General features: G+C 44.3%; 1 protein-coding gene across 2 annotated transcripts in view; it reads right to left on the bottom strand.

Annotated features, from left to right (window-relative positions):
* Nucleotides 1–3,431: 3,431 nt before the first annotated feature.
* CRISPLD2 (cysteine rich secretory protein LCCL domain containing 2) overlaps nt 3,432–24,084 on the bottom strand; it is a 44,241-nt gene continuing 23,588 nt past the window's right edge. For both annotated transcript variants that reach the window (XM_044987294.1, XM_044987295.1), the window contains exons 10-16: nt 23,640–23,706; nt 22,382–22,512; nt 21,366–21,409; nt 20,330–20,402; nt 19,358–19,433; nt 10,695–10,828; nt 3,432–8,131 (exon numbers count right to left, since the gene is read on the bottom strand). In XM_044987294.1, the coding sequence (XP_044843229.1) occupies nt 8,077–8,131; nt 10,695–10,828; nt 19,358–19,433; nt 20,330–20,402; nt 21,366–21,409; nt 22,382–22,512; nt 23,640–23,706 (580 nt within the window). In that variant the 3' untranslated portion in view covers nt 3,432–8,076. The remainder of the gene's footprint in view (nt 8,132–10,694; nt 10,829–19,357; nt 19,434–20,329; nt 20,403–21,365; nt 21,410–22,381; nt 22,513–23,639; nt 23,707–24,084) is intronic.

Here is a 24,084-nt window from a genome sequence, read left to right as displayed (position 1 = left end):
AGTGTACTACCCTTAGCAACCCTAACCCTAGGGCGGGGCACCCTACCCATAGGAACCCTATTCCTAGCGCCAATTGCCCTACCCATAGGAACCGTGACCCTAGCTCCAAGTGCCCTACCCAAAGTAACCCTAACCCTACTGTGGGAAGACCTACGCATAGGAACCCTAACCCTAGCTCCAAGTGCCCTAACCATAGGAACCCTAACACTAGCTCCAAGTGCCCTACACTTAGGAACCCTAACCCTAGGGCCGGAAGCCCTACCCATTGGAACCCTAGGCCTAGCTCCATGTGCATTTCCCTTAGGAACCCTATCCCTATGGCAAGAAGCCCTAACCATAGGGACCCTAACAGTAGCTCCAAGTGCCCTACAAATAGGAATCCTAACCCTAACTCTAAGTGCCCTACCCAGAGGAACCCTAACCCTATCTCCAAATTCCATACCCTTAGGAACCCTAACCCTAGAGTGGGAAGCCCTACCCATAGGAACCCTAACCCTATCTCCAAGTGTACTACCCTTAGCAACCCTAACACTAGGGCGGGGCACCCTACCCATAGGAACCCTCTCCCTAGTTGCAAGAGTCCTGCCCTTAGGAACCCTAACTCTAGGGTGGGAAGCCCTACGCATACGAACCCTAACCTTAGCTCCAATTGCCCTAACCATAGGAACCCTATTCCTAGCTCCAAGTGCCCTACCCTTAGGAACCCTAACCCTAGGGCGGGAAGCCCTAACCATAGGAACTGTGACCCTAGCTCCAAGTGCCCTACCCATAGGAACCCTAACCCTAGGGTGGGAAGCCCTACGCATACGAACCCTAACCTTAGCTCCAGTTGCCCTACCCTTAGGAACCCTAACCCTAGCTCCAAGTGCCCTACCCTTAGGAACCCTAACCCTAGCTCCAAGTGCCACACCCTTAGGAACCCTAACGCCGGAAGCTCTACCCATAGGAACCCTAACGCTAGCTCCAAGTGCCCTACCCTTCGTCTCCCTGTCCTCAGCCAGAGAGCCAGCATGGCAGGCACAGCCATTCCCAAGCAGCCAGAGGAGGCAGCAAGCTCTGTGCTTCCCAGGCTGCTGTTGCTGACACTCTGCCACACTAGCAGGGTGCAGCAGTGCACTGGCAAACTGTTACTGTCACAATGAGGGACAGCGCTTTGTACTGAGCCGCAGGAAACTGGAGTTTTTTTGGTTTTTATCTTAATTTTTATTTAAAAAAATACATATCTATCCCATCCGCCCAGGCCCTTTTAAATCACAGGGCCCCAGGTAATTGACCCCTTGGTTCCCTCTCCCGTCGGTGTCCCTGGATACAAGGGATGTCCCTGTGTACATAAATGAACTGCTCTGCATGCTCAACAGGGGAATGTAAAACATTTAACGATTCTGCCTCTTCTTATACGATGAGTAAAATAATTAAGAGTTGATACCTGCGCCTTGGGGACAGGGATAGGCACCATCTTTAAACACTGCAATGGAAAATGCACGTACACACTCACCTGAGGTCCCTTCCCTTCATCAGGCTCGTCTGTGCTCGGCTTGCTAGACTGTGGTGGAGTCTCAAGCAGGTCCTAGCCCATGACTTGGCCGCACCCTCCCCCTTCTTCCCCACTTCCTCCTCCTCACTGTTCATGACAGGGATCTCTGTCTCCGGCACCTCCAAGGTATCCACAGTTGTTTGTGGGGCGCTGGTGGGTCTCCGCCAAGCATGGCATGCAGCTCGTTGTAAAAGAGGCAGGTCTGCAACTCAGCAGCAGATCGATTGTTGGCCTCCCTGGCCTTGTGTAACGCCTTCCACAGTTCCCTCACTTTCATATGACACTGTTGCAGATCCCTGTCCTACCCCTTTACCTGTGTCTCCTATGTAATCTTTCTACAGCTGGTCCATAGCTCACCTTAAACAGCCTTTTCTCTCCCACAGGATCAGGAGAACCAATACTTCCTGTCTACTCCAGGCATGAATGCCTCTAGTAAATGGAGCTGGCATGGTCTCTTGGGCAGTTGCACACAACAAGGGAGCACAGCTCAGCATGCCCCACCAAGGTAGGCAATCAGGAAAAGACACTTCCAAAACCAGGGCCGGCTTTAGGAAGTGCTGGGCCCAATTTGAACAGTTTCAACGGGCCCCTGGCAGGGATGACTAAAAAAAAAAAATGTTTCAGAGTAGCAGCCGTGTTAGTCTGTATCTGCAAAAAGAACAGGAGTACTTGTGGCACCTTAGAGACTAACAAATTTATTTCAGCATACTTCAGCATATTTCAGCCCATGAAAGCTTATGCTGAAATAAATTTGTTAGTCTCTAAGGTGCCACAAGTGCTCCTGTTCTTTAAAAAAAAAACACACATGTAAAAAAACATGTGGGGCCGTACTCACTGGACAGTGCTCCGAGTCTTCGGCGGCACTTTGGCGACGGGTCCTTCACTCGCTCCAGGTCCTCGGCGGCACTGAAGGACCCACCCCCGAAGACCCAGAGCAAGCGAAGGACTCACCGCCGAAGTGCCACCAAAGACCCAGAGCGAGCGAAGAACCCGCCACCGAAGTGCCACCAAAGACCCAGAGCGCCACCAGGTGAGTAAAAATTAAAAAGGCGCCTCTAGCCAGGGAAGGGATTCTCACTGGGTGCAGGGCCCTCTTAGGCGTGGGGCCCAATTCGGGGGAATTGGTGGAATAGGCCTAAAGCCGGCCCTGTCCAAAACACTTGGGAGATTTTAAAGGAATTGTGTGGCTTCCGGTCTCCGTGACTCATGAGTAGTGCAGTTTACAATCATGGCCAGAGCAATCGCTGTCACAGGGACTAGGACCCTGTGGGACCTGAGCTGATGGAGGACTGTTAGGGTTGGCACAGGTCGTGCAGTGTCTACACTCACATTATGTCGACTTAGGTAGCTCGACCATGGCTCCACACTGTTAGGGAAGGTGGTTTTACTGTCGATCTAATGGGGCACTTACGTCAGATGGAGACAAATTTGAGTGTAGACATAAGTCAACCTAATTTTGTAAGGTAGCCCAGACCTATATATAACCTATTGTTCAGTGTCTATTGTAGATCCATAGATTCCAAGGCCAGAATGGACCACTGTGATCTAGTTTGACCTCCTGTATGACATAGGCCATAAGAACTTCCCCAAAATAATAGATTCCCCTCTGTGCCCAATCTATAGAAGATGTGAGTCCATTACAACCCCAGCTACAGAGCCTGGCCCCTTAGTTAAAGCTGTAGAGATTTACGTTTTCAGCTTTGGAAGTCCCTGATTCAATCCACGGTATGTCGGCCAAGATGGCAGCTGGCACATTTGCACAGCACCAAGCACCTTGGGATCTTAATTGGGGTGGCCAGGTGCTAATGTACTATAAATAAATAAATCGGTAGCTCAGGCCCAGTCTCCTAAATAAAGCCACTGAAAAATTAAACATTAAAAACAAGGGGTTGGCATCTGCTTTTTGCATGGGTTTTATTTCACAATTCAGAAAACAAAAAGACATTTTACAGTTCTGCATTTAGAAAAATGTAGTTTTATAAACAAAAATGCGGCCCCGTAAAGATCATGCGAAGGCAAAACCCATTTACACTAAAACTTTTGCACACAGGAAGTAGTAAAAACAAAAACCCGTTTTTCATAGAAAAAAGGCAAATACATAAACTGCAGGCTGAGGCAGCCTATGGTCAATAGCTATTCAAATCAATAGCTGCTTCAAAGCCAGGTAAGAGCAACAGAAATGCAGTTGTTAGGGAGGGGTTTCAAATGATCCAATTCCCAACTTCAATTGCCTTAAAATTTTGGTGCGACACTAAAATAAAAACCGAAGTGACTCCTCTTATGTTTTAGTGGGTTTTTTCCCCTCTTTGCTGTTCTCCCGTATCCACGCTCCGCATAGTGAAAAAAAATCAAAATGGGGCCAAATTTGGATACACGAACTTATGCTCAGTACAGTAGCACCTTACTGTGTTAATGAGTCACAACCCAGTGGCTCCCTCCCTCAGGGGGTCCCCCCCAGGGAGGCAAATCAGCACTGTATGTTACTAACGCTGTTGTGAGCATCACAAGCCATTCTGGGAAGGGTTAAAGAGTTAAAGGTTTGCCTGTGGAGTGGAAGATTCCTTTGCAGGTTGTGAGATGCCGAAGGGGGAGAAAGGGAGAAGAAAACGGGTTAACTCAACGCCTCAGCTCAGCCTGAAAATAAGACGTGGGCTCCAGTCCAAGGTCACGGCGCTCGAACAGACTATGTAGCCAAAAAACCTGCAGCCACATCTGCTTCTTACCCAACGCCAGCCAACCGTGGGAAAAGTGGGGTCAGCTAGGCAGGGGATTGCAAAACTGGTGAAACGGTAAAGGCCGGCAAGGGGGAAAACAGAAGCCCACGTCCCTGAAGCCAGAGTGTTTGGGGAAAGCTGAGGAGGCCACAGAAAGCCAGTTTGAAGTGGTACAAAAAGCAACGGGGACAAAGGCCCCTAAACAAAACACCCCCCCAAAAACCCGAGGACTTAAAACCCTCCTAAGAGCTAAAGCAAATCAAAAATCAACAGCGGACCCTGGGCGGCCTGTGCACGGGACAGAACTCTCGTCCACCCTTTCCCCTCTTCTTCTTACGTTACACCCAGGCTTGACCAGCCGTGGGATGTGCGTGTGTGAGTATGAAAGTGGGTTAGGACACAGGTACTAACACACTTTTCCTTCCTCTGAGTAACATGGGGAGCCCCCAACACTCACCACTGTTATTTTATTAATAAAGCTTTAAAACTTAGACCCTTGGTGTGCTCCTTCATCTTCTCCCCTAAAAATCCTGCAGCCTCAGACAGATTGGTAACAAAAATCTGTCTCAAATGGTCCCATTGATTTTGGGTACTCTGCCCTAGATTGCTTCCAATGCACATTAACTCCAGTGGGACTACCCATGGGGCCCTGATTCAGGAAAGTGCCCTTATTTAGAACCGCACTTCAGTAACTCTGACCAAAGAAACTTATTATGCTCTCTGGAAATCCAGCATGGGGAACCAGATTCTTTTCAGTGACAATTGTGTGACATGATGTTTCCCGTTGATTTTATTGGTGTTGAAATTAAACTTATTTGCCAGGAGTGAAAACCTCTGAGGTTTCAATCCAGCGAGGTGCTTAGCTACTAGATCCCTAATGCCTGTTGATCTCAGTGTAGTTAGGCACCTAAATACCTTTAAAAATCTGACCCCCTTGACATCAGTGAAGCTACTCACATGCTTAAAGTGAGGCACATTCTTAAGCACCTTGCTGAATCAGTGCCTAAATCAGGGCATTTGATAATATAAAGACAAGGGGACACTGCCCCTGAAAGCTCTATTGAAACATACTAGATTGAGAAATGCTTTGGTAAAACAGATGTAAAATCAGTATATATTTGGCTAAAACAGAGCCTGTTCCACCTAAATATGGGCAGCTGGTATATACAATTGAACACAACTAAAGATATGCCTTAATAATGCCATGCAGGAAGTGACCCTTCCTAAATATGGTAGAGATATTATTTAACTAATAGCACCCAGAACCTCAAAGAATGATTGTTCATCGAAGTCCTGATTTATCTGTTGTACACATATATAACACTAACCAGAGACACAGACGTACACTAATACCTGCTTCTGAAAATCCAAATTGTTTGGCTGAAGATAATTCAAACTATAGAATGATGATATAATTTATTTTATATTCACAACTTCACTTTTTATGTTTTTCAGCTTCCTCTTTCGTAAGAAAGATACATTCTAGGTCAATTGAATTTGTATATATACTTCTTGGTGATTCTCAGATTTTCCTGTTATTCCAGTCCAGATTTCTTTCCATCCTTCTACAAGATGACTGAATCTCATAACCAGAGCAATGACGCAATGATGATCTACTTTGACTGGGATGTACAATAGAACTAAACATGAGCCCAATCCAATACCCATGAATTCAATGGAAAGGCTGCCACTGATTTCAGTGGACATTTGATTGATCTTTATTACGTTTTCCATTTCTATCCTCAGCTATTGAAGGTGTAACTCCTATTTGGCCCTATGGAGGCCACAGAATCATACTACAAAATTTGGTGGGATTAGAGTAGCCTGTTTCCAATCTTGCTATTCATAATAGGCAAAACAAGGAACCTGACTTATCTCATGGCCAAGATTTTAGTCACTTCCGAACAGGTACTTTTTAAAGACACATTCCAGCTATTTGTCACATAAATTTACCTTGAAAATATAACTGATTTTTCTTACTACAAAGCAAACACAACATACCTTAAAAGACCATTAAATAAATAAAGAATAGGTGTTTACCAGAGCCATTCCAAAAGTAGGTTTGCTGTGTGTAACTTCTCGAAAACGTGCAAACCTGCTCAGTTATGAAAGGTCTATTTTTAAACTCAGATTTCGCAAAGAAAGGAAACCTCAGTTATGAAACAAAGGGACTGACACATGTAATTTCCTTGCTGATTTCATGGAGTTTAAAAATTAAATAAAATAAGTGCTTATCCATATAATGCTATTGGTCCACATTTTGGAATAGGTTTATAGCTGGTTTCCCTATCCCTCTAGTTTAATTTAAACAGAGCTTGACCTCGGAAGGCTATGGAAGGGCATGAAACATCTGCCAGACAGAGTGGCTAAATAATTGTAACAGTAAGTGAAATATTCCTCATATGTTACATACTACAATTGAGTTACTGAGTGAAGGGATACCTTTTTACATCAACCAAAGAGTTAAAGGTTATGTTGCCTTCCCAGGGTTAACGTAAGTTACTGTATGTCTGACCATTAAGTGAAAAATGGATTTGTGCTTAGACCAATTTTAATAACCCTGTAAAAGTTGGGAAAAGGGCAGTTCATACTAGGCTGATTTTGTGGCTAGTTTTAATTCCCTCTAAACCATTCTATGTGATGTATTTAAACAGCTAATCATACCAGAATGATTCAAATTATTAAATATATATTCATTAGAAGACATACAAGTTTTTAAAACCCAACACTTTGGATTCCAGATGCTCACAGACACAGCAATCATGTTGAAAGCTAAGATCACTATATGGTATCGATTGTATGCAAGCAAACAATCCAGCCCCATTCCATATATTTAAAGCCTCAGAACTGTACAAAAAACTTCATAAAGATAAAGTGAACACACTTTATAAATGCACCCATTTCTAACAAAAATAAGATTAACTTTTTATCACTGCTTAACTACTACAGACAAAACCAGCACTGCTGTATAGAACAATAAATTGCATTTAACTGTAAATAAAAAAAAAAAGGTGTGTAGCATAATACAGAGATGTGCCAGGACAGGAGCTCTAATTCCACAACTTCTCATAGGTAACCCAAATTCCTAACTATCTGCTAATGTTTGGCCAGCAAACATCAACACCGTATTTGTGGTTGGCTGGGATCCTTGTTTCTCAGGGGTGGGGATCTTCACCACCTTTTCTTACTTTCACCACATTTTCCAGACAACCTCATCTCCAGGACTCCTTCAGGCAGCCACGGGACCTCTGACCACATGTTACATCATGACACCACTAGCTTTAATGCAATATGCCACAGACCTGACTCAACGTTTCCTATGCACATGTGAGCTGATAACTCACTAAGGTTTTGCTCTTAAACAGAAAAACCAACCACACCATACAAACAGTTCCAAAGAAGTCGTATGCCCCACCCCACAAAAGGAGCAGCTTTAAAACTATTTTTTAAAGGGCCCACCATCCGCACTACATATTCCACCTTGCCAATATGTGTTGGTACTTCCATTGGGGTAGGTACTTCAAGACCTAAAACACTATCTGTGGACCAGCTGGGGGTTCCGATATTTGTTGTAAATTAATCCACACTCGAGCTGTTCAGCACACCTCTTTTGGAATTTGAAGTTACAACAGTCTGAATGCCCTAGAATTTGTAAAAAAAAATAAAAATGCTGAACTGGTGCAGATGTGACGTGGACAGTTGAGTCAGAACCCTTTTTCCCTGAAAGAAATTGGCAAGGAGAATGTGTTCAGAGCAGATGCCATCAAATGAATGTTGCTGTCCCTCAAGATCAGTGGATTGTTCTCCAGAAGAAACTTGCCAGAGAATTTACTGCTTCACGGAAAAAATTCGGAAAGCCATCCCTTCACTGGGACTCTTCAAGCTGAAAAAGAACAATCATTATGAACCTTAGGGAGATGCACCAGCTCCCTACATAGTCATGGTAGTAAGGAAATCAGTGGTTTCAATTATTCATTTGATTTGACTGTATCTTTATTTGCACATCTGTGTTCTGAATTTCTGAAGCACTTGAGCTTCCATTACTCCCAGTTCAGGAGTTTCCATTACCACACTGAGCCCTGATGCTTGTTTTTTTCCCATGGAAAGGCACAATTCATAGCTGGTGAAACTTAAGAGTGCACTGAAAAGCTGTTACCTATACAACCACCTCCCACATGATTCAATACAGGAGACCAGTGAGCCATCACCACGACAAGGGAGTCAGTGCAAGTGACAAGGAGGCCAGGAGTACCACATCAAAAGCAAAAGCATAAAGGTTGAGGGGCATCCAGAAGCACGGACTCCATGGGTGTTCAAGGGCTCAAGCATCCACGGGGAAAAAAAATAAGGGGTGCTGGGCACTCACAAGCCGCAGCTGTTTGGCAGCAGTGCCAATCAGCTGTCCGTCGGGGCCACCGATCAGTAGGTGCTTGGGGGAGAGCGGAGAGCAGTAAGCGGCAGGAAGGCGGGCCTCGGGGGATGGGGTGCTGTGGGGGCAGGGCGAAAGCAGGGCGGAACAGGGACAGGAAGAGACAGAGCCAGGTGAGGCCTTGGGGAAAGGGGCGGAGCCTCAGGGCGGGAGTGGAGGTGGAGCACCCACTGGGAAAAATAAAAGCAGCTGGGTCTCTGGAGACAGTCTCAGCCCTAGAGGCCTCTCTTTTCACTAATTCCTGATGTAAACTGTCTTGGGAAATATTTCTCAGTCCAGCACCCCTGCAGGGGCGGGGGAGGAGTGAGGGAGAGAGAGAGAGAAAGAAAGAATTCTGGACACTGTATTTCCTCCTAATCATTCCTGCTGACAGGACTGAGCAAGAGACACTTCTCCTGCTGGGCTGGTGGAATTAACCCAATAACTTCTTCCTTGTATGTTAATTACACTGGGTGTTCCAAGGAACTGTTAGGAAGAACATAACAGTGGCAGTTTCCAGTCCACTGCCTATTCCAATTTTTTAAAAAAGAGGGTTTTTTCCCCCTGGTAAATGCACTTTGCACATACTAGAGATGGCAACCCTACAGATTTCCCATCAGTACAGTTCCCAAACCCTATCTGCTAACCAGAGGCAGCTTAGCTGAGTCTCATTCTCCCCTCCCCTTGAGCCAAACTGTGACCATTTTCACACTCTGAATTTAAGTGAGATTATTAAATCTGTTGGGTTGCATTTTCAGAGTGCTGCACATGCAAAATGTGCACCTAAATTCAAGTGTGTTTCACATACAACTGCACCAATTGTACATTCAATAGACCGGTCAGGCACATAATTGGGCATTAAAGCCTATAGTCGCTTGCTCCATCAGAGTAGGAGGGTAGACAATGTAAGTCTGCAAAAAAGCAAGATCTGAAAATCTCCGCTTTTTTGAATCGAGTTCTTCTTTTGTGTGTTAAGAATTTAATGTATTCACCATTGACTAGTGGCTGAGCAAACATCTTGAGGGGGCGTGTTCATGTACAAATTGAAACAAACAAAATGTTTGCACAGCCTAACTGCAACAAATGTGATGCAGAATGATAACTGTATCCAAACTGAGCCCTGGATAGCTCACCAGCCTTGTTTTAAGATGATGCCAGCTTTATTCCATGCATCTCCTCAACTACTCTGTAGTAGATTTGAAGGCATGAAAGTCTGTAGCATGTGCATGCATACTCTCTCTCTCTCTTTACACACACACACACACACACACACACACACAATATTATATATAAAAAGTCAAGTTGGACCATTCCCAACCCCCCAAAAAAGAATCAGGAATTGTCACATGAAGGTACAACCCACTATTCAGAAGCACTGTTTTATCCTCTCAAGAGAGTGTGCTGGCATGTTGATTGATTTAGAATGCTTTCTCCAAGAACAGAGAAATCACTTCTAGTCAACAAATTCAGGCCACTGTCGGAAGAGAGGATATTGGGCTAAAGGACCCATGGGTCTGACCCAGCATGGCCATTCTCATGTTCTTATGCTATTAAATATATTAGACTTCCCAGAACTCAGTAGTGGAATTCCCAAGTGAAAGCCACAAAGCTGACAGTACGATGAAAGATGCAGACCACGTGTTTATCTTTTCAGTGGTGTTAATTTGCCAGAATGTTTTAGGATAAAACTCATGTGAAACTGCTCCCCAAACATTAATTAATAATGACTTTGCTAAAAACCAGAATAAATTTTAAAGGGCTGTATACCCAGTGAAATTTATTAACAGTGTATTCACATTTTGACTAGTTTAAACTCATTTGTAAATGCAGGACAAGCTTAACAGTATTACATCCTTAATATACAGAGTCCAAGAGTAATGCATTCAGCTGCAAAAGGCAAAGAAGGGATGACACACATTGTTTTGTTCGTTTGCTTCTCTGAGCTTACAGCGACATGCTAGAATCACTTACCTTGTATATTCAATTCCTATTGTCCACATTTTCACAAATTGATCACAAAAAAGAAAAGCGACCCTACCTCTCAGATTGGACGCCATTCTTCAAAGAGCCAACGTAGTTTTTCTTCTTGTCCACGGGCATTACATCCACATAACCGCCAGTCTCGTCTTTAATGACTCCAGCGTGCACGGCCGTTTTGCAGATACTGGAACTCTGAAAGACCATAAAGTAAATGGATTTAGCTGGGGCTCCAAGACCTTTTTCTGATGACTAGGAAAATGAGGAAGAACGAAGAGAGACTTATGTGAACGAGAGACGTATGGGAAGGTTGTTTGTCTTCCAGCTTGAGCAGTGAGAAAGGACTCTACAGATCACAGAATCAGAGATGTAGAGCTAGAAGGGACCTCGAGAAGTCATCCAGCCCAGCCTCCTGTACTGAGGCAGGATTAAATAAACCTAGATGAGCTCTTGCAGATGTCGCATGGTCCCTGCTACTAATTGCAAATGGTGAGAATTCAGCATAGCTGGCACAGGCAGGTGTAATGACTGCCCTATGGAGGGTAAGCAGTATTACCACTACTTCTCTCCGTGCACCTCTGTCAACAGGTTGGTCAAACAGACCATTGGTCGCAACAGGAACTCTGCTAAGGGGAGAATGATTGAATCAATGGATTTATCAGCCAGCCAGGCCCTGTCTACATTAGTCAGTGAGCCCTCTTTTTGGTGCTTCAATGGCACTTCTTGACCTCCTCAACCCTGCCTTTGTCCACATGAGAAGGTGTGGCCACTTTGCATTGTCAACGAGGTAGCAGAGGTTCTGCAACTGTTTGCTGGTGTGAAACAGCAGAGATTCTTGGTGAATTTGGCCTAAAGAAATAAATGATCATTTAACTTGAGACATGTTAGGTCCCATCTTCCCAAAAGCTAAGATGAGCTTCTTTCATCATGATCTGGTTTTCAGAGGTGCTGAGAACCCACAGCTCCTACTGACTACGCCAAGTGTAGCAGGCAATCATGAAAATGAGGCCTGCAATCTCTGTAGTGCATGCTTCTTCTGTTTTTTATTTTGTTTTGTTTGCTGCAAGAACAGAACCTACCAGCAACTGATGACTAAGCTACAAAAACATCCAGGAAATAGAGTGATAGCAGAGAACTCTAAGGCTGAATATGAACTTGGACGTGAACCTTCTAAAAGTTATACACTGCTAGTTAGAACAACAAAAATCAACTCTAGTAACGAGGATTGGAACAGGTGAAAATCCAAAATCCACAAACTTCTTGATCTTTAAAAATCAAACTTCCACTGCAGAACTTGCAAAGCAATATTCTGGCGGCATCTGTGTACTATAGATCATGTTCACTCACTCTCCAGGGCCTTAAAAGGCAGGTTTTCCCCCATTCCCTATATATTTATCACTTTGGATTGCCTATCTCTTGGCAGCTTCTACAGTTTTAATTGCCAGTTTGGTTTTGCTTCTATATATGGGCAAGACAGCACAGGAACACTCTGTTTGGAAGATATGCTTTGAATTTGCTCTAGTATGCAATGGGAAATCTGTAAATCTAAAATTGGCTCATTAAATTAAACTGTCCTGAATGCACTGTCCAAGGCTATTTGTAACACTCTCCACTGGGACAAATCCGTAATGGTGTTCTTTCCAAGGCATTCCTTTCTTCCAGAACTTGCTGTTCTTCTGCTTGCTCATTCTTTGGCCATTCTGGTTTTTACATACCCCTTCCCCTATCAGCCTATTGGGTTCCTATCTTCTATCTTGCCAAGGAGTCTTTATCTTAATGAGTTGTCTGAAAAGGGCTCTGAAGATGGGAAGCACTAGGAGGATGGAGGAGTTTTCTCCCAAAAGGTAGGGCACGGGCACCGGCACCGGCACCTCAGGGATCGCACAGCAAAAGATACCACATAGCAGGTTCTCTGCTTCTGCCTCAGCCCCATTTTCTTGGGATGGATCCTAGTATCTCTGGAATGCTTCCCTCCCTGCAGAACTGGGATCTCCGGGGGGGGGGGGCCTGTCCGGCACCAGCTGCATCAAACTATTAGCAATGAAATAGGCCTATGAACTAAGGCCTAGTCTATACTAAAAATGAGGTTGACCCAGTTAGGTCACACAGGGGTGTGAAAAATCCACTCCCCTGAGCAACTTAGTTAAGCTGACCTGACCTCACTGTAGACAGCACTAGGGCAACAGAAGACTAGCTCCTGCCTCTCAGGGAGGTGGATTACCTACGCCAACAGGAGAACCCGCCCCATTGGCATAGGCAGCGTCTACACTGAAGTTGTGCCACTGTAGCAACCCAAGTGTAGACAAACTGTAAGTCACCCATCAAGTCCTCATTTAGTGTGACTACCCTGAAAACAAAGCTGTGTTCCTCCTCAGGGGTTCAGCAACATGCCGCAGTTTCCACTGGTGATAAAAATCGGCCTCATTATGCAGGCTTCCTTCTTCAGGAAATCTCTCCCCAGCTAATTGCCTCACAAATGAGACTGCTGGAGACTAAACTACCTTTATCTCACAACAGCAGAGAGACAGTCGCTCTCTCTCATCTCCTCAGGGTTCCTGAACATGAATGGGACACACATTTCCCTTTCAAGCACAAGTCTCACCATGAACCAAGCAAGAAGGTTGCACTATTCGTTATGTATACATTTCCCAATGCTCCTGTATTTCGTAAAAGCTTAAAAGCTCTCACATAGCTTTGATAAAGATCCCTGCCTGATACACAGCCCACAGCCTCAGAGACATTCCTTTCAGCATTAGCAACAGTGGAATTTGTCTTCACTGAATAAACAAAGGTGCAGAAGAGAACAGTCCAACCTTTTATTTTAACGGCTACAAAGAACCAGGCCAACATTTTCAAACCTGGGCACTTACAGCCACATTTAGGTGCCTAAAATAAAAGCAACCTGATTTCCAGCAGCACACCACACACCTGTAGCTCTCATTAACTTCAGTGAGAAATGGCCGCCTGCAAAACCAGGAATGAAATGGCAGATATTTCTAAAGGTAAAAACAAATAGGGGGAGGGAAAATCCCTGTGGGGCCCCTATATCTACCATAAAGAAACAAATCCCTCTTAAAAACAATCCTTCGCAGGTTCACCTTGCAACTTATGTATAGCATCTCCATCACCATAGAATATAGGCCAGTAATTGTTCCATTCTCCTCCCCCACAGCTAGTATTAACATTAGTCTCCTTTCTCTGTCCCTCCATACAGTCTGGCCAATCGTTCATGCACGAGCCTTCTCCCTTGCACATCCTGCTGCCTGGGAGAGTCTGCTTCCCTCTGCCTCATTTCAGATCTCAGCTGAAACACCTCCCTTCTGTGGTGTACTGAAACCTGTGTTAAAATTACAAGCTATCACTTTAAGTTGTAAGGGGGGTTCCTGGTTCTGCTTCCAGGTTAAGGGGCTGTGAAGGGAAGCCTGAAATCTGGCTCTTTCAGCAGTCAGTCTGATAAAGAGCCAGTCTGGAGCAAAGGTGGGTTGAGTTGTGCCTCTCTGCCTTAGAGGCAGGGCCGGCTCCAGACCCCAGCGCGCCAAGCGCGTGCTTGGGGCGGCGTCCCAGCGGGACCGCGGATTCGGTAGACCTCCCGCAGACGTGCCTGTGGAGGGGCCGCCGGTCCCGCGGCTCCGGTGGAGCATCCGCAGGCATGCCTGCGGGAGGTCCACCGGAGCCGCGGGACCGGCGACCGCTAGAGCGCCCCCCGCGGCGTGCCGCCGTGCTTGGGGCGGCGGAAATCCTAGAGCCGCCCCTGCTTAGAGGGCAGCCTGCTTTCTCTCTGTGTGTGTTTCTGGTCGTTGCTGTGTTAGGTTTCTGGATTCTAAGAAATAAAGTAGTGTTACCTTGCAACCCTCCAGGAACAGAATAAATGAACAAGGGGTGGGGGGGGGGGTGGAGAGGGGATTCCTAACTCTCTGTGCGTATGCCATGAAAATAATACCTTCTTCTTTGGCTGTGCCAGTTCATTTCCCTCTCCCGCCAATATTATTTATCTCTGCATTTCTACTGCTTAAGTCAACAAGGCCTTTCGAGATACAGTTTGTACGAAAGCCAGCCCCGTTCAAAAAGAAAGCACTGATAGAAACTGGAACAAATTGGAATGAGAAATAAGTGACGTTATTGCTGATAAAGAATGAAAAATCATCAATATTTTGGTTTGGGACACTAAGGCTAAACCAATCAGAGAGTTTAAGGTCAGAAGGAACCACCAGATCATCTAGTCTGATCTCCTGTATATCACAGGCCATCAGCTCCACTCAGCACCCACACACTAAACCCAACAACCAAAATTAGATCCCGGTATAGCAGCCCGCAAGTGCCCCTCACAGCAAAGTCATTTTGTGGGGAGGGGTGGAAGGCTAAGTTAGCTTCGATAGAAAATGAGGCCACATTTCTGTCTCAGCCCATAATGATCCCCATCCCAAACTTTTAACAACAAATTTGGCTATCCAATCCGGTTTTAATCCAAACAGTTATTTGGCTTCTCTCTCAGACGTGGAAAGAGTCAATGACGTCCATTTATTCTATTTCACTGGACAGTGATGTGTGCATTTCTTGTGATCTTTCCAAGATGAGAATTTGATCATTGCTTATCCCAGCTTCAGTGTTCAAGATACCCAGCCATCTGTCCCCCAAAACAGCAAGACTGTTAGACACAGCAGAAACAGATGGATTTTTCTGAAGCAATGGAAAATGGATTTGGCTCCTGCTGAAAGGGTATTGGCAGTTGCTCTGCCATGTCCCCCTGTCTACCACTTGACTTTGCAAACCTAGTGTAAAGAAGGTCTGACTTTTCTTAACCCTTCTATTTCATGGAAACTGGACTATTTTGGAGATGGGCCTGAGCCGTGAAGTTTGGAGCCATATCTAAACTTTTCCCTACAGCATGTGCTCTAATGCTCGGCCCACTTCAGTTTTAAATGTCCAGAATACTAAGGTTTCCATTTTATCTCTCGAGAAACTATTCCATCGTCCTGCTGAATCATCAGGAAGGATTTCACCCTGGTTTTGTAATTAACACAATGCTGACTATTCACACATAATCCACCAGAGATGGTCAGAAGATAGCGCCATTGCTTTGCAAGATATGCCAGCCTTTACACCTGCCTTGCATTTGTGGGAGGCCCTCACTGGACATTTTTTCAACGTCTGTAATGGGAGCCAGGATTGGTCCATTAAGGCTGTCTGTTGCCCATAAAAGATAGGGGTGAGAGAGCTCGGTTACACCTCTGCTGAGCTAAATCTCTCATATTGGAAAGACCCAAACCAAACTTGCAAATCTAACAAAATGCATCATTAAAGTTAATGATGGGGCCCTTACAAATGCACCTGTTCTGGCTTTGGTGCTTCATCCATTTAATGCACATGGGCACGTATTCAGGTGCATCGATGCGTGGGCCTAACAAATCATTTCATGCCTGAAGCCAGGGAGGGGAGAGTTGTGCATGTGCTTCCATTTGTCTGTTTTTAACCACAGTCAGTGTCCTGCTTTCCTCAAGGTCATGGAACATCTTTTTCTACATTGGAAATAACTTTTAGCAGAGCTGCAGAACATCTGGATTTGATGACCTGCATTTGCTGCTTCCTCCTCTTTCTACTTACTGTTTGCTTCCACAATTTATCATGCACATTTTAAGGATCTAGCAATTACACTTCAGCAACACATTAGAGGTCATTGGTCATGAGTACCTTGGCTTCTTTGTCTCTTTGGTTGGTTTCCAAAACTACATTGACCTCACTTCCTATAAACATACCTTTCCCAAGCCCTTGACATCACGCAACCTAAAATAGCATCCTTATTTCTATGAGAAGAAAACAGAATCTTCTTTAAAGCTGTTAAAATCCCATGATGGAGAGGTTAGTTGCTCCTGGGGCTATGGACTAACCCAAGTAGAACCAAGTACAGCCAAAATCCTCTCTTCCTGATGTCAGAGCTTTGTTCTCTGTGGTACAACAAACTTTCACATGCATCCTGGGATCATGTAAACATTGAAGCTCTCCAAGGCGGACCAGAAGGTTACAAGCTCATTGAATTGCATTCTGCTACCTACTTAATAGTGACTTTATGATGCTAATGCCCACAGGTTATTTCCCCATTAACTCCTCTGCTGCCAAACCATTTTGCAGGTCAGGGTTTTGGATGTGCTGCTAACATGACAGAGAGTGAGAGTACAAACTCAATGGGGAAAAATACTTTGTTTTCTTTAGTTAAGCTATTAAAAAGGACAGAGACTGTGACATATATACACAAGTCCCATGAAGGTGCAATTGTACGGATGGGAATCCACAGGGCACATGAGAAGACTAGCACTTGTCTAGTTTTGTTTGTTATTTGTTTTAATTTTTCTTCTGATTTGTGGCTTGTGCTACTTCATTGCATGCCTTCTTGCTGAGCACTCCACACATGCAGTACCCTTTGTGGGAAAGGCTTTGGACTAAATTCTCATTGCACCGAATGTTTGTTTATTTTGTCAGCCTTCCAGTCCTCGGATTTACTGTCAATGCAAAGAACTTTTCTATTTGTACCCCTCACTGTCTTACAATCTTACAATCTTCTGCCACAGCTTCCTCAAGCCCCTTCTTCTCTACCAAGTCTAGTCCTGTCTTTCCCTGCCATTCTGCTAATGCTCCTAAACCCGTCAACACATGCCTTGTTAGACTCTTGTCATCTCTGACGCCCTGGCCATACTAGTCTAGCGGAGATCTAACAAATCCTTGACAGAGCAGTAAAGTATTTTTTCCCTAAATCAAATTCCATGCCTCAGTTTATATAATCCCAAACCCAGAGATTCATAAGAAGTGGGGCTTGTGAACCAGGACATTAGTGCCTCTGAGTCAGTATAAATCATAAAATTATGCAGGACCGAGATGGTGGTACTTAATTAGTGCCTCAGGGACATCTTAGCAACTTTGGAGTTCTTTCAGATCAGATGCAAAATTGAGGTCTTGAGTGCTCGTGACCTTCAAAGATCTCATGACGTTCTTCACCACGCCTCCCGCTGCAGATAGCCACATTCTTGATTCTTCCCACTAAAACTTTCCCAGCTGTTTCTACTGGATAGCATTCTTCTCTACTTCCTGTCCTTGTGCAGTATTCCACTCTACTTCCTATGCTTATCCAATACACACAAAGAGCACATGCTCTGGTTCCCAGCAGGGGTGGCTGTTTTTCAGAGATATCTGAAACTTTTCCTGCATATATACATTTTGGAAAGACTTTGGGGGAAAAGGTGTTCTAGAAACGTAATATTTTATTATCACAATTACATGCCATTTTTTGGCTTATTATATATCTAAACAGGCGATGGAATCATTGCCCTAATAGATGAATAGAGTAAACAGAAAACTGGCATGGGATTATGAGACTTTATTCATATAGCTTTATAAAAATATAAACAACTGAAATAGTTGTGTGAGGTTCTTCTGATCAGTTAATTACCTGATCATTTGCCCAATTAAAGTGTTATTCTTGGGACCCTGCAGGGACAATCTTATTTAACCATGTGCCAGTTCTGAGGCCAATAAACAACTGGCACCAATTTCAAATTCCTCTGTGTTTTTCTTAATTCTGCCTGTGACTACAAAGGTAAAAAGGAAAAAACTTTACTAAATATCAACAACAAAACTACAGGCAATTCTCCACCAAGGCCTGCAAACTCCAGAACAAATCTCTAATGCCCATGTTCTCTCTTTATTAATCTGGATATATATAATAAACAAAAATGGAACCTATTCCCTGCTCCCTCCCAAACTAAAAGCTCTCTTTCTAGGTGGAAGTTTAGGCAGGGTTGATACAACCAAATATTGAATGGTTACAGCAATACCAAGCATATTACTTTGTATAGTCCAATGATCCTGCTAGGAATATTTTCCAAAAATGTGCTAACCACCACAAAAGTACTTAAGTCAAAAATTGACTCTACACTGACCCTCACAAAACCAGCAACAAACAAGTGGAGCCCATTTTATCATTTCTCAGGAGTCTGAAAAGATGTTTGCACCTGTCCCGTGTGGACACTGAGCCATAAGAGCAGTGAGAAGCTATACTAAGCCTGTATTGTCAGTGGATTTTAGACACATGCTATCTTTAAGTGGTGACCAAAAGAAATGTTCCTTTGCATATCTATCCATTAGGTTATTTTTTGCCATTTAACCTCTGTCCATTCACATCAACTCTACAGCTGTTCACAGAGCTACAAAACAAAAAAACCAACCACCCACATTCTTCATTTCCGCAACAACTGCTCACAAATCATATTTTACTTGCAGAAAAGAAGGGGAGGAGGGGGAATCTATTTTTGCAAGCTATGTCGAGTAATAATATAACATATGTAACAATAAACACGATTCGCTTTTCATCTGTATATCTCAAGAGAGTTTACAACGGTGGACAAGCATCAACCCCATTTTACAGACAAAAACCCAGAGTGGTTAAGTGACTTTCCCAAGCAAATCAGTGCCAGAAATGGGAGTGCAACCCAAGTCTCCTGATGCTAACTCTGAAGTATAACATTAGCTACATTTAATCAGTGTCCAACTAATGCAAAGGACATTTCTATCCCATGTGCTGGCCGAGTAGTTCCTTATTGTTTATAGGGACTATATGTAATTCTGACCTTCCTAATTCATAGAATATGAATGAATCTCTTAAACGACCATGGGAGCCAGTCATTTCAATACAGTCACCTTGTTATTTGGAGAGACATAGGGAAGTGGAATACTCACATCTGCATAAACCTTGGAGCCAAAGACTGGTGCCCAGTATGCTGGCTCAGCTTTGCAGTGAGCTGGACAATAAGCCCTGAAAAACATTTTATTCATATTTATTCGCTACATCAAGGAGCAAGAGAAAAACAAGTTGCATTCTTGAGCTCTTGGAAGGAAGCCTTCAAGGGCCAGCATCTGGTTTGCAGGTGGCAGCAGCTGACTGACTCTTTTTTCCCCTCTTTCAGCTGAAACTCAATAGTGACTACACAGCTGCAAATGAGACTCTTTTAGGCCAGTGAGACAGGAGGTAATGAAGGCCATTGGGCCAAATTCTCCAAGCGTAGCTTCCGTCCTTGTGCCTGCCGCCTGCCCACCCCCTGCCCCCCCCCCCCACACACACACACAATCGTTTGCAGGTGGAGTTTTTTGCCCATCATTCATGCATGCACCTGGTGGAATTTCCATGAGCAGAGCTCGTTCGCATGCTAGGCTCAAGAGGAAGAAGGTTTCATGTGTATACATTTTATCATTTGGGCATACAAGTGATAGCATCCCAAAACTGCACATGCATGTGAATGAACAAAGTGTGAAAAGTTGCACATATTCAGGCCAATTTGAGGGGGATCTTCTATTCGGACCCTCTTATATTGCTGAAGCATGTAAAAAAAACCTCAGTAATAAACCCACAAAAATATGGATTTTAAATCCTGGCACTTGTTTGTATGCCAGTGTTGAGAGTATGCTCAGATCGCAAACACGTTTGTGAAAACAGGTGATTTTATTCATATAGTATATTGTTTTGAATGTGAAAAAAGCTCCCTCATTTAACCTTTATCCCAGTTAATCTGACATAATCTATAACTTTAGTTTATAATCTTCAAATTGGATTGGTTCAGTATCTCCATCCAGTCCTTCAGCTTCTCTTTCCCTTACCCCAGTACAGGCCTAGGTTCAAAGGAAATAGCATCATACTTGAGATATGCAGCTTACCTTGGACAATGAGTTGCTGGCTTTTTGAACGGACACAGCTCAGCTACAGTGGTGTAACAATCCAGCGTCTGCACTGTGGAAATCAATTCAGAGAGATGAATTACAAAGCCAAATAGCTGGTGCTCCTGAAGTAAACAGAAGCATTAGTCACGCATCACATCTGACAGGATGTATGTCCAGCTGATGCAGCCAGAAGAATAACTTCAATGGCTTCATTAGAAACAGCTTGCATTGAAGAGCTCTTTTTGTTAGGATTTATCCTGGAGAGCTACTAAATTGCTAGAAAATCCTTTTCCGAGGACCACGGCTTTTTAAAGAAAATAATATCTGAGTGATGTGCTTTTGTTACAGATTTTTTTTGAATATGGAAGGGTTTCTCTGGCAGGTTTGGGGTCAAATTCTGAGTCGAAATGACTTGACAGTGTTGCTTTTAACTTTCCACTTGCCAATGCCAGAGAGACTTCACCCTAAACCAGCTCAAGGTAACAAAAGCCTTTTTTAAGCCCTGTTCCGGTCGTCCCACCTCCTTTGGCAAAAGTGGGCATTTGGGTGTGGAGAAACCTGGGGGATGGGGGGGGGGAGCAAGCAGCGATGGGGGCAGGCAGGGCTTGGGTGAGCAGTGACTCAAGCCCCCGCCTTTGATAAATATGGTCACCCAATCTAGTATGTGCGTCACTGCTCACCTGAGCTTTGCCTGAGGGAGGGCGAGCGGCTTGAGCCAGCCCCAGATGGGGGGGGTGGGGAGGACTCGGGCCAGCCCCATGCACTGTCCCTTTTCCCTTTGGGAAATATGGTCGCCCTAGGCTGAGGCATTACTCAAATGGGTTGTAAAATGTTTTCAAAAATGCCACTTTTGTTTTTCCTGACCTGCTCTAATCATAAATAGGGAGAGTCTCTTGGCTACAAGAAGTTTTGCCCATTGAAGACTAAAAACAGAACATGGCTATGGAATGATGATGTCCATGTATAATCACAAACTCGAGCACCATTGATTTCTTCTCAACATTATAGCGACAAAAAGGGCATTTAAACCTACCTGTGACTTTGGAAACCACGAATGAATTTGAAGGTTTATATTTACTGAAAAGCAAAACAAGAAATATGTATACGTATTTCATTGACCTTTAAAACATAAATGCACTACAGTCAGAGCCGGTGCAAGGATGTTTCACGCCCTAGGCGAAACTTCCACCTTGCGCCCGCCCCCACACCCCCGCCCTGAGCCCCTCCACCCCCCTGCGGCAACTCCCCCCCTCCGCCCTGAGGCGCCCCCCTTGCGGTAGCTCCCCACCCCCCACCCTGAGGCACACCCCCCCATCCCAGCTCACTCCTGCTCCACGCATGAGCACGAGCATCCCGTCACTGCTTCACTTCTCCTGCCTCCCAGGCTTGCGGCGCCAATCAGCTTAGGCACCGCAAGCCTGGGAGGCGGGAGAAGTGAAGCAGCCACGGCGTGCTTGGGGAGGAGGCGGGAAGGGGGGGGAGGCTGGGGTGGGGGGTTCCCCTGTGTGCCGCCCCCCCCTTACTTGCTGCAGGCGGCCCTCCCCACGCTCCCCTGCCCCAGCTCCCTCCGCCTAAATGCCGGCGGCGACCGGGGCGGCCAAAGATCCGGCCGCCATGGTCGCTGCCGAAGAAAATGGCGCCCCGCAAATCCCAGTGCCCTAGGCGACCGCCTAGGTCGCCTAAATGGTTGCACCGGCCCTGACTACAGTTACTTTAAGATCTACTCTCTATTGCTTAAGCAGCAAAGAATCCTGTGGCACCTTATAGACTAACAGACGTTTTGCAGCATGAGCTTTCGTGGGTGAATACCCACTTTGTCTCTTGCATCTGACGAAGTGGGTATTCACCCACTAAAGCTCATGCTGCAAAATGTCTGTTAGTCTATAAGGTGCCACAGGATTCTTTGCTGCTTTTACAGATCCAGACTAACACGGCTACCCCTCTGATACTCTCTATTGCTTGTAAACAGTGGCAAATGTGGAACAATAATTTATTGTACAAGTCATGGTCCTCCATACACAGAGATACATTTTCTGAGGGAAGAATTACCTTAAAGATTCAACGCCATTTCTTGTAGACTTGACAAAAAGGGGTGATCTCCCTTTCCTAGTGATGTCAACCAGGCCTCCTTTATCATCTATGACGCCATAATGAATTGCAGCACGACATATACTGGATGCCTGGAAAGCACATAACAAATAGTACGGTAATACCAATGTTTCCTAAATAGTTCTAAGCCAAAAAGAAGCATTTAATAAACAAATATGTAAAAGAAATACTTAAAGACTGGAGTTTACACAGACTTACAAATGTTGCATTGGCTCAGCCTGTTGAATTTTACTGTTATAACACATGGGCATGTATTTTTATTCTAAGCCTTACTTGATGTAAGGACAAACATGGATTTTTTTAAATAAAAATATATAGTATTTAAATGTAAACTATAAGGAGAGCTGGTTGGAAAATGTCCCCCGCCAGAGGAAAATGTTGAACTTTCAACAAAAACGTCAGATCTTAAATATTTCAGCTGAGAACCCCTTGGTGAGGGGAGGTGGTGCATCATGGCAGTTCTATGCCACGATACATCATGGGAGATGCAGTTTGGAGGGAAACCCAGCTCATAGAGAAGAATAAGGGCACTAAGCAACTGAACTACAACTCCCATGAGGCATCTGCAGCAGCATTTCAGCTTCAATGTATTTGAGACATTTTATTTATTTATTTATTTATTTTGGATTTTAAAAAAATCAACATTTTCATCAGAAAGCAGACACATTTTGTAAAAACAAAATTGTTTCATCAAACCCCTGGTGTTCCATCAAAAACAGTTTTGACAGGAAATTGTTGACCTGCCCTAATTATAAACTATTTTGACAATTCAAGATTCAATGAGTCACTTTAAAAATAAAAATCCAGCATCCTGTGAACCATCCTGAGAAGCAATTCTAATATAAAGTGTCTTTTCTATCCCAATAGCTCACTGCTCTGAGGGATAGATCTTGAAAGATGCCATGCACTCCTGTGACGTACAGGAGGGCCCTCAACTTCAGTTGAATTTAGCGGCCATAGAGGGCACTCAGAACCTAAAATCAAGCCCTGAGTAGATACTCTTTTCAGCACTAATTTTATCATATAGATGGGAAAATGCAGATTACCTTTGTTATATAGACAGCACAGTACAGTTTACAGCACCAACATGGGAGGGCAGAAAATCTACATTACATTAGAATTGCCAGCATTTTCCATTTCTATTTTTACCATTAAAACCCCAATAAATGTCATCTATCAGCCACAGCAAAGTACGTACAGTCTCATAATAGAACGTTCCAAAGATTTTTGCCTTGCTGTTCACGCAGCCAGCTGGGCACAGATACCTAGTTAAAGAGAGAGAGATATATATATATTTGTGGCGAGTATGAAATGTGAGTCAGACTTTTATTACATTTTATTACATTTAATTTAATAGTGATCCCATTAGTGTCATTTAACTACTCCATTTAAAACCAGCATTGCAAAACAGCCACGTTTTCGAATACCTTTTCCCTTAAGAATGAGATCAATATTTGGATTCTGTGGATTTGTTTTTTTCCAAGCGATAAACTTTAGTGTACCCTTAACCAGAGCTCTCGACCTCCTGGGTGGGGACAAGCTTTGAATTGATGGTCTAAGGTTGGACAGGAATGTAAGACAAGAGGAGTGCACAATGATTATGCCAAGGTTTACTAAATGGGGCTGGCCACCTGGGAACTGTG

The sequence above is a fragment of the Mauremys mutica genome, chromosome 14 (assembly GCF_020497125.1).
Source record: "Mauremys mutica isolate MM-2020 ecotype Southern chromosome 14, ASM2049712v1, whole genome shotgun sequence".
Classification (NCBI taxonomy): Eukaryota; Metazoa; Chordata; order Testudines; family Geoemydidae; genus Mauremys; species Mauremys mutica.
The sequence above is the reverse complement of the archived record's forward strand: the minus strand, read 5'-3'. Positions and strand labels throughout refer to the sequence as shown.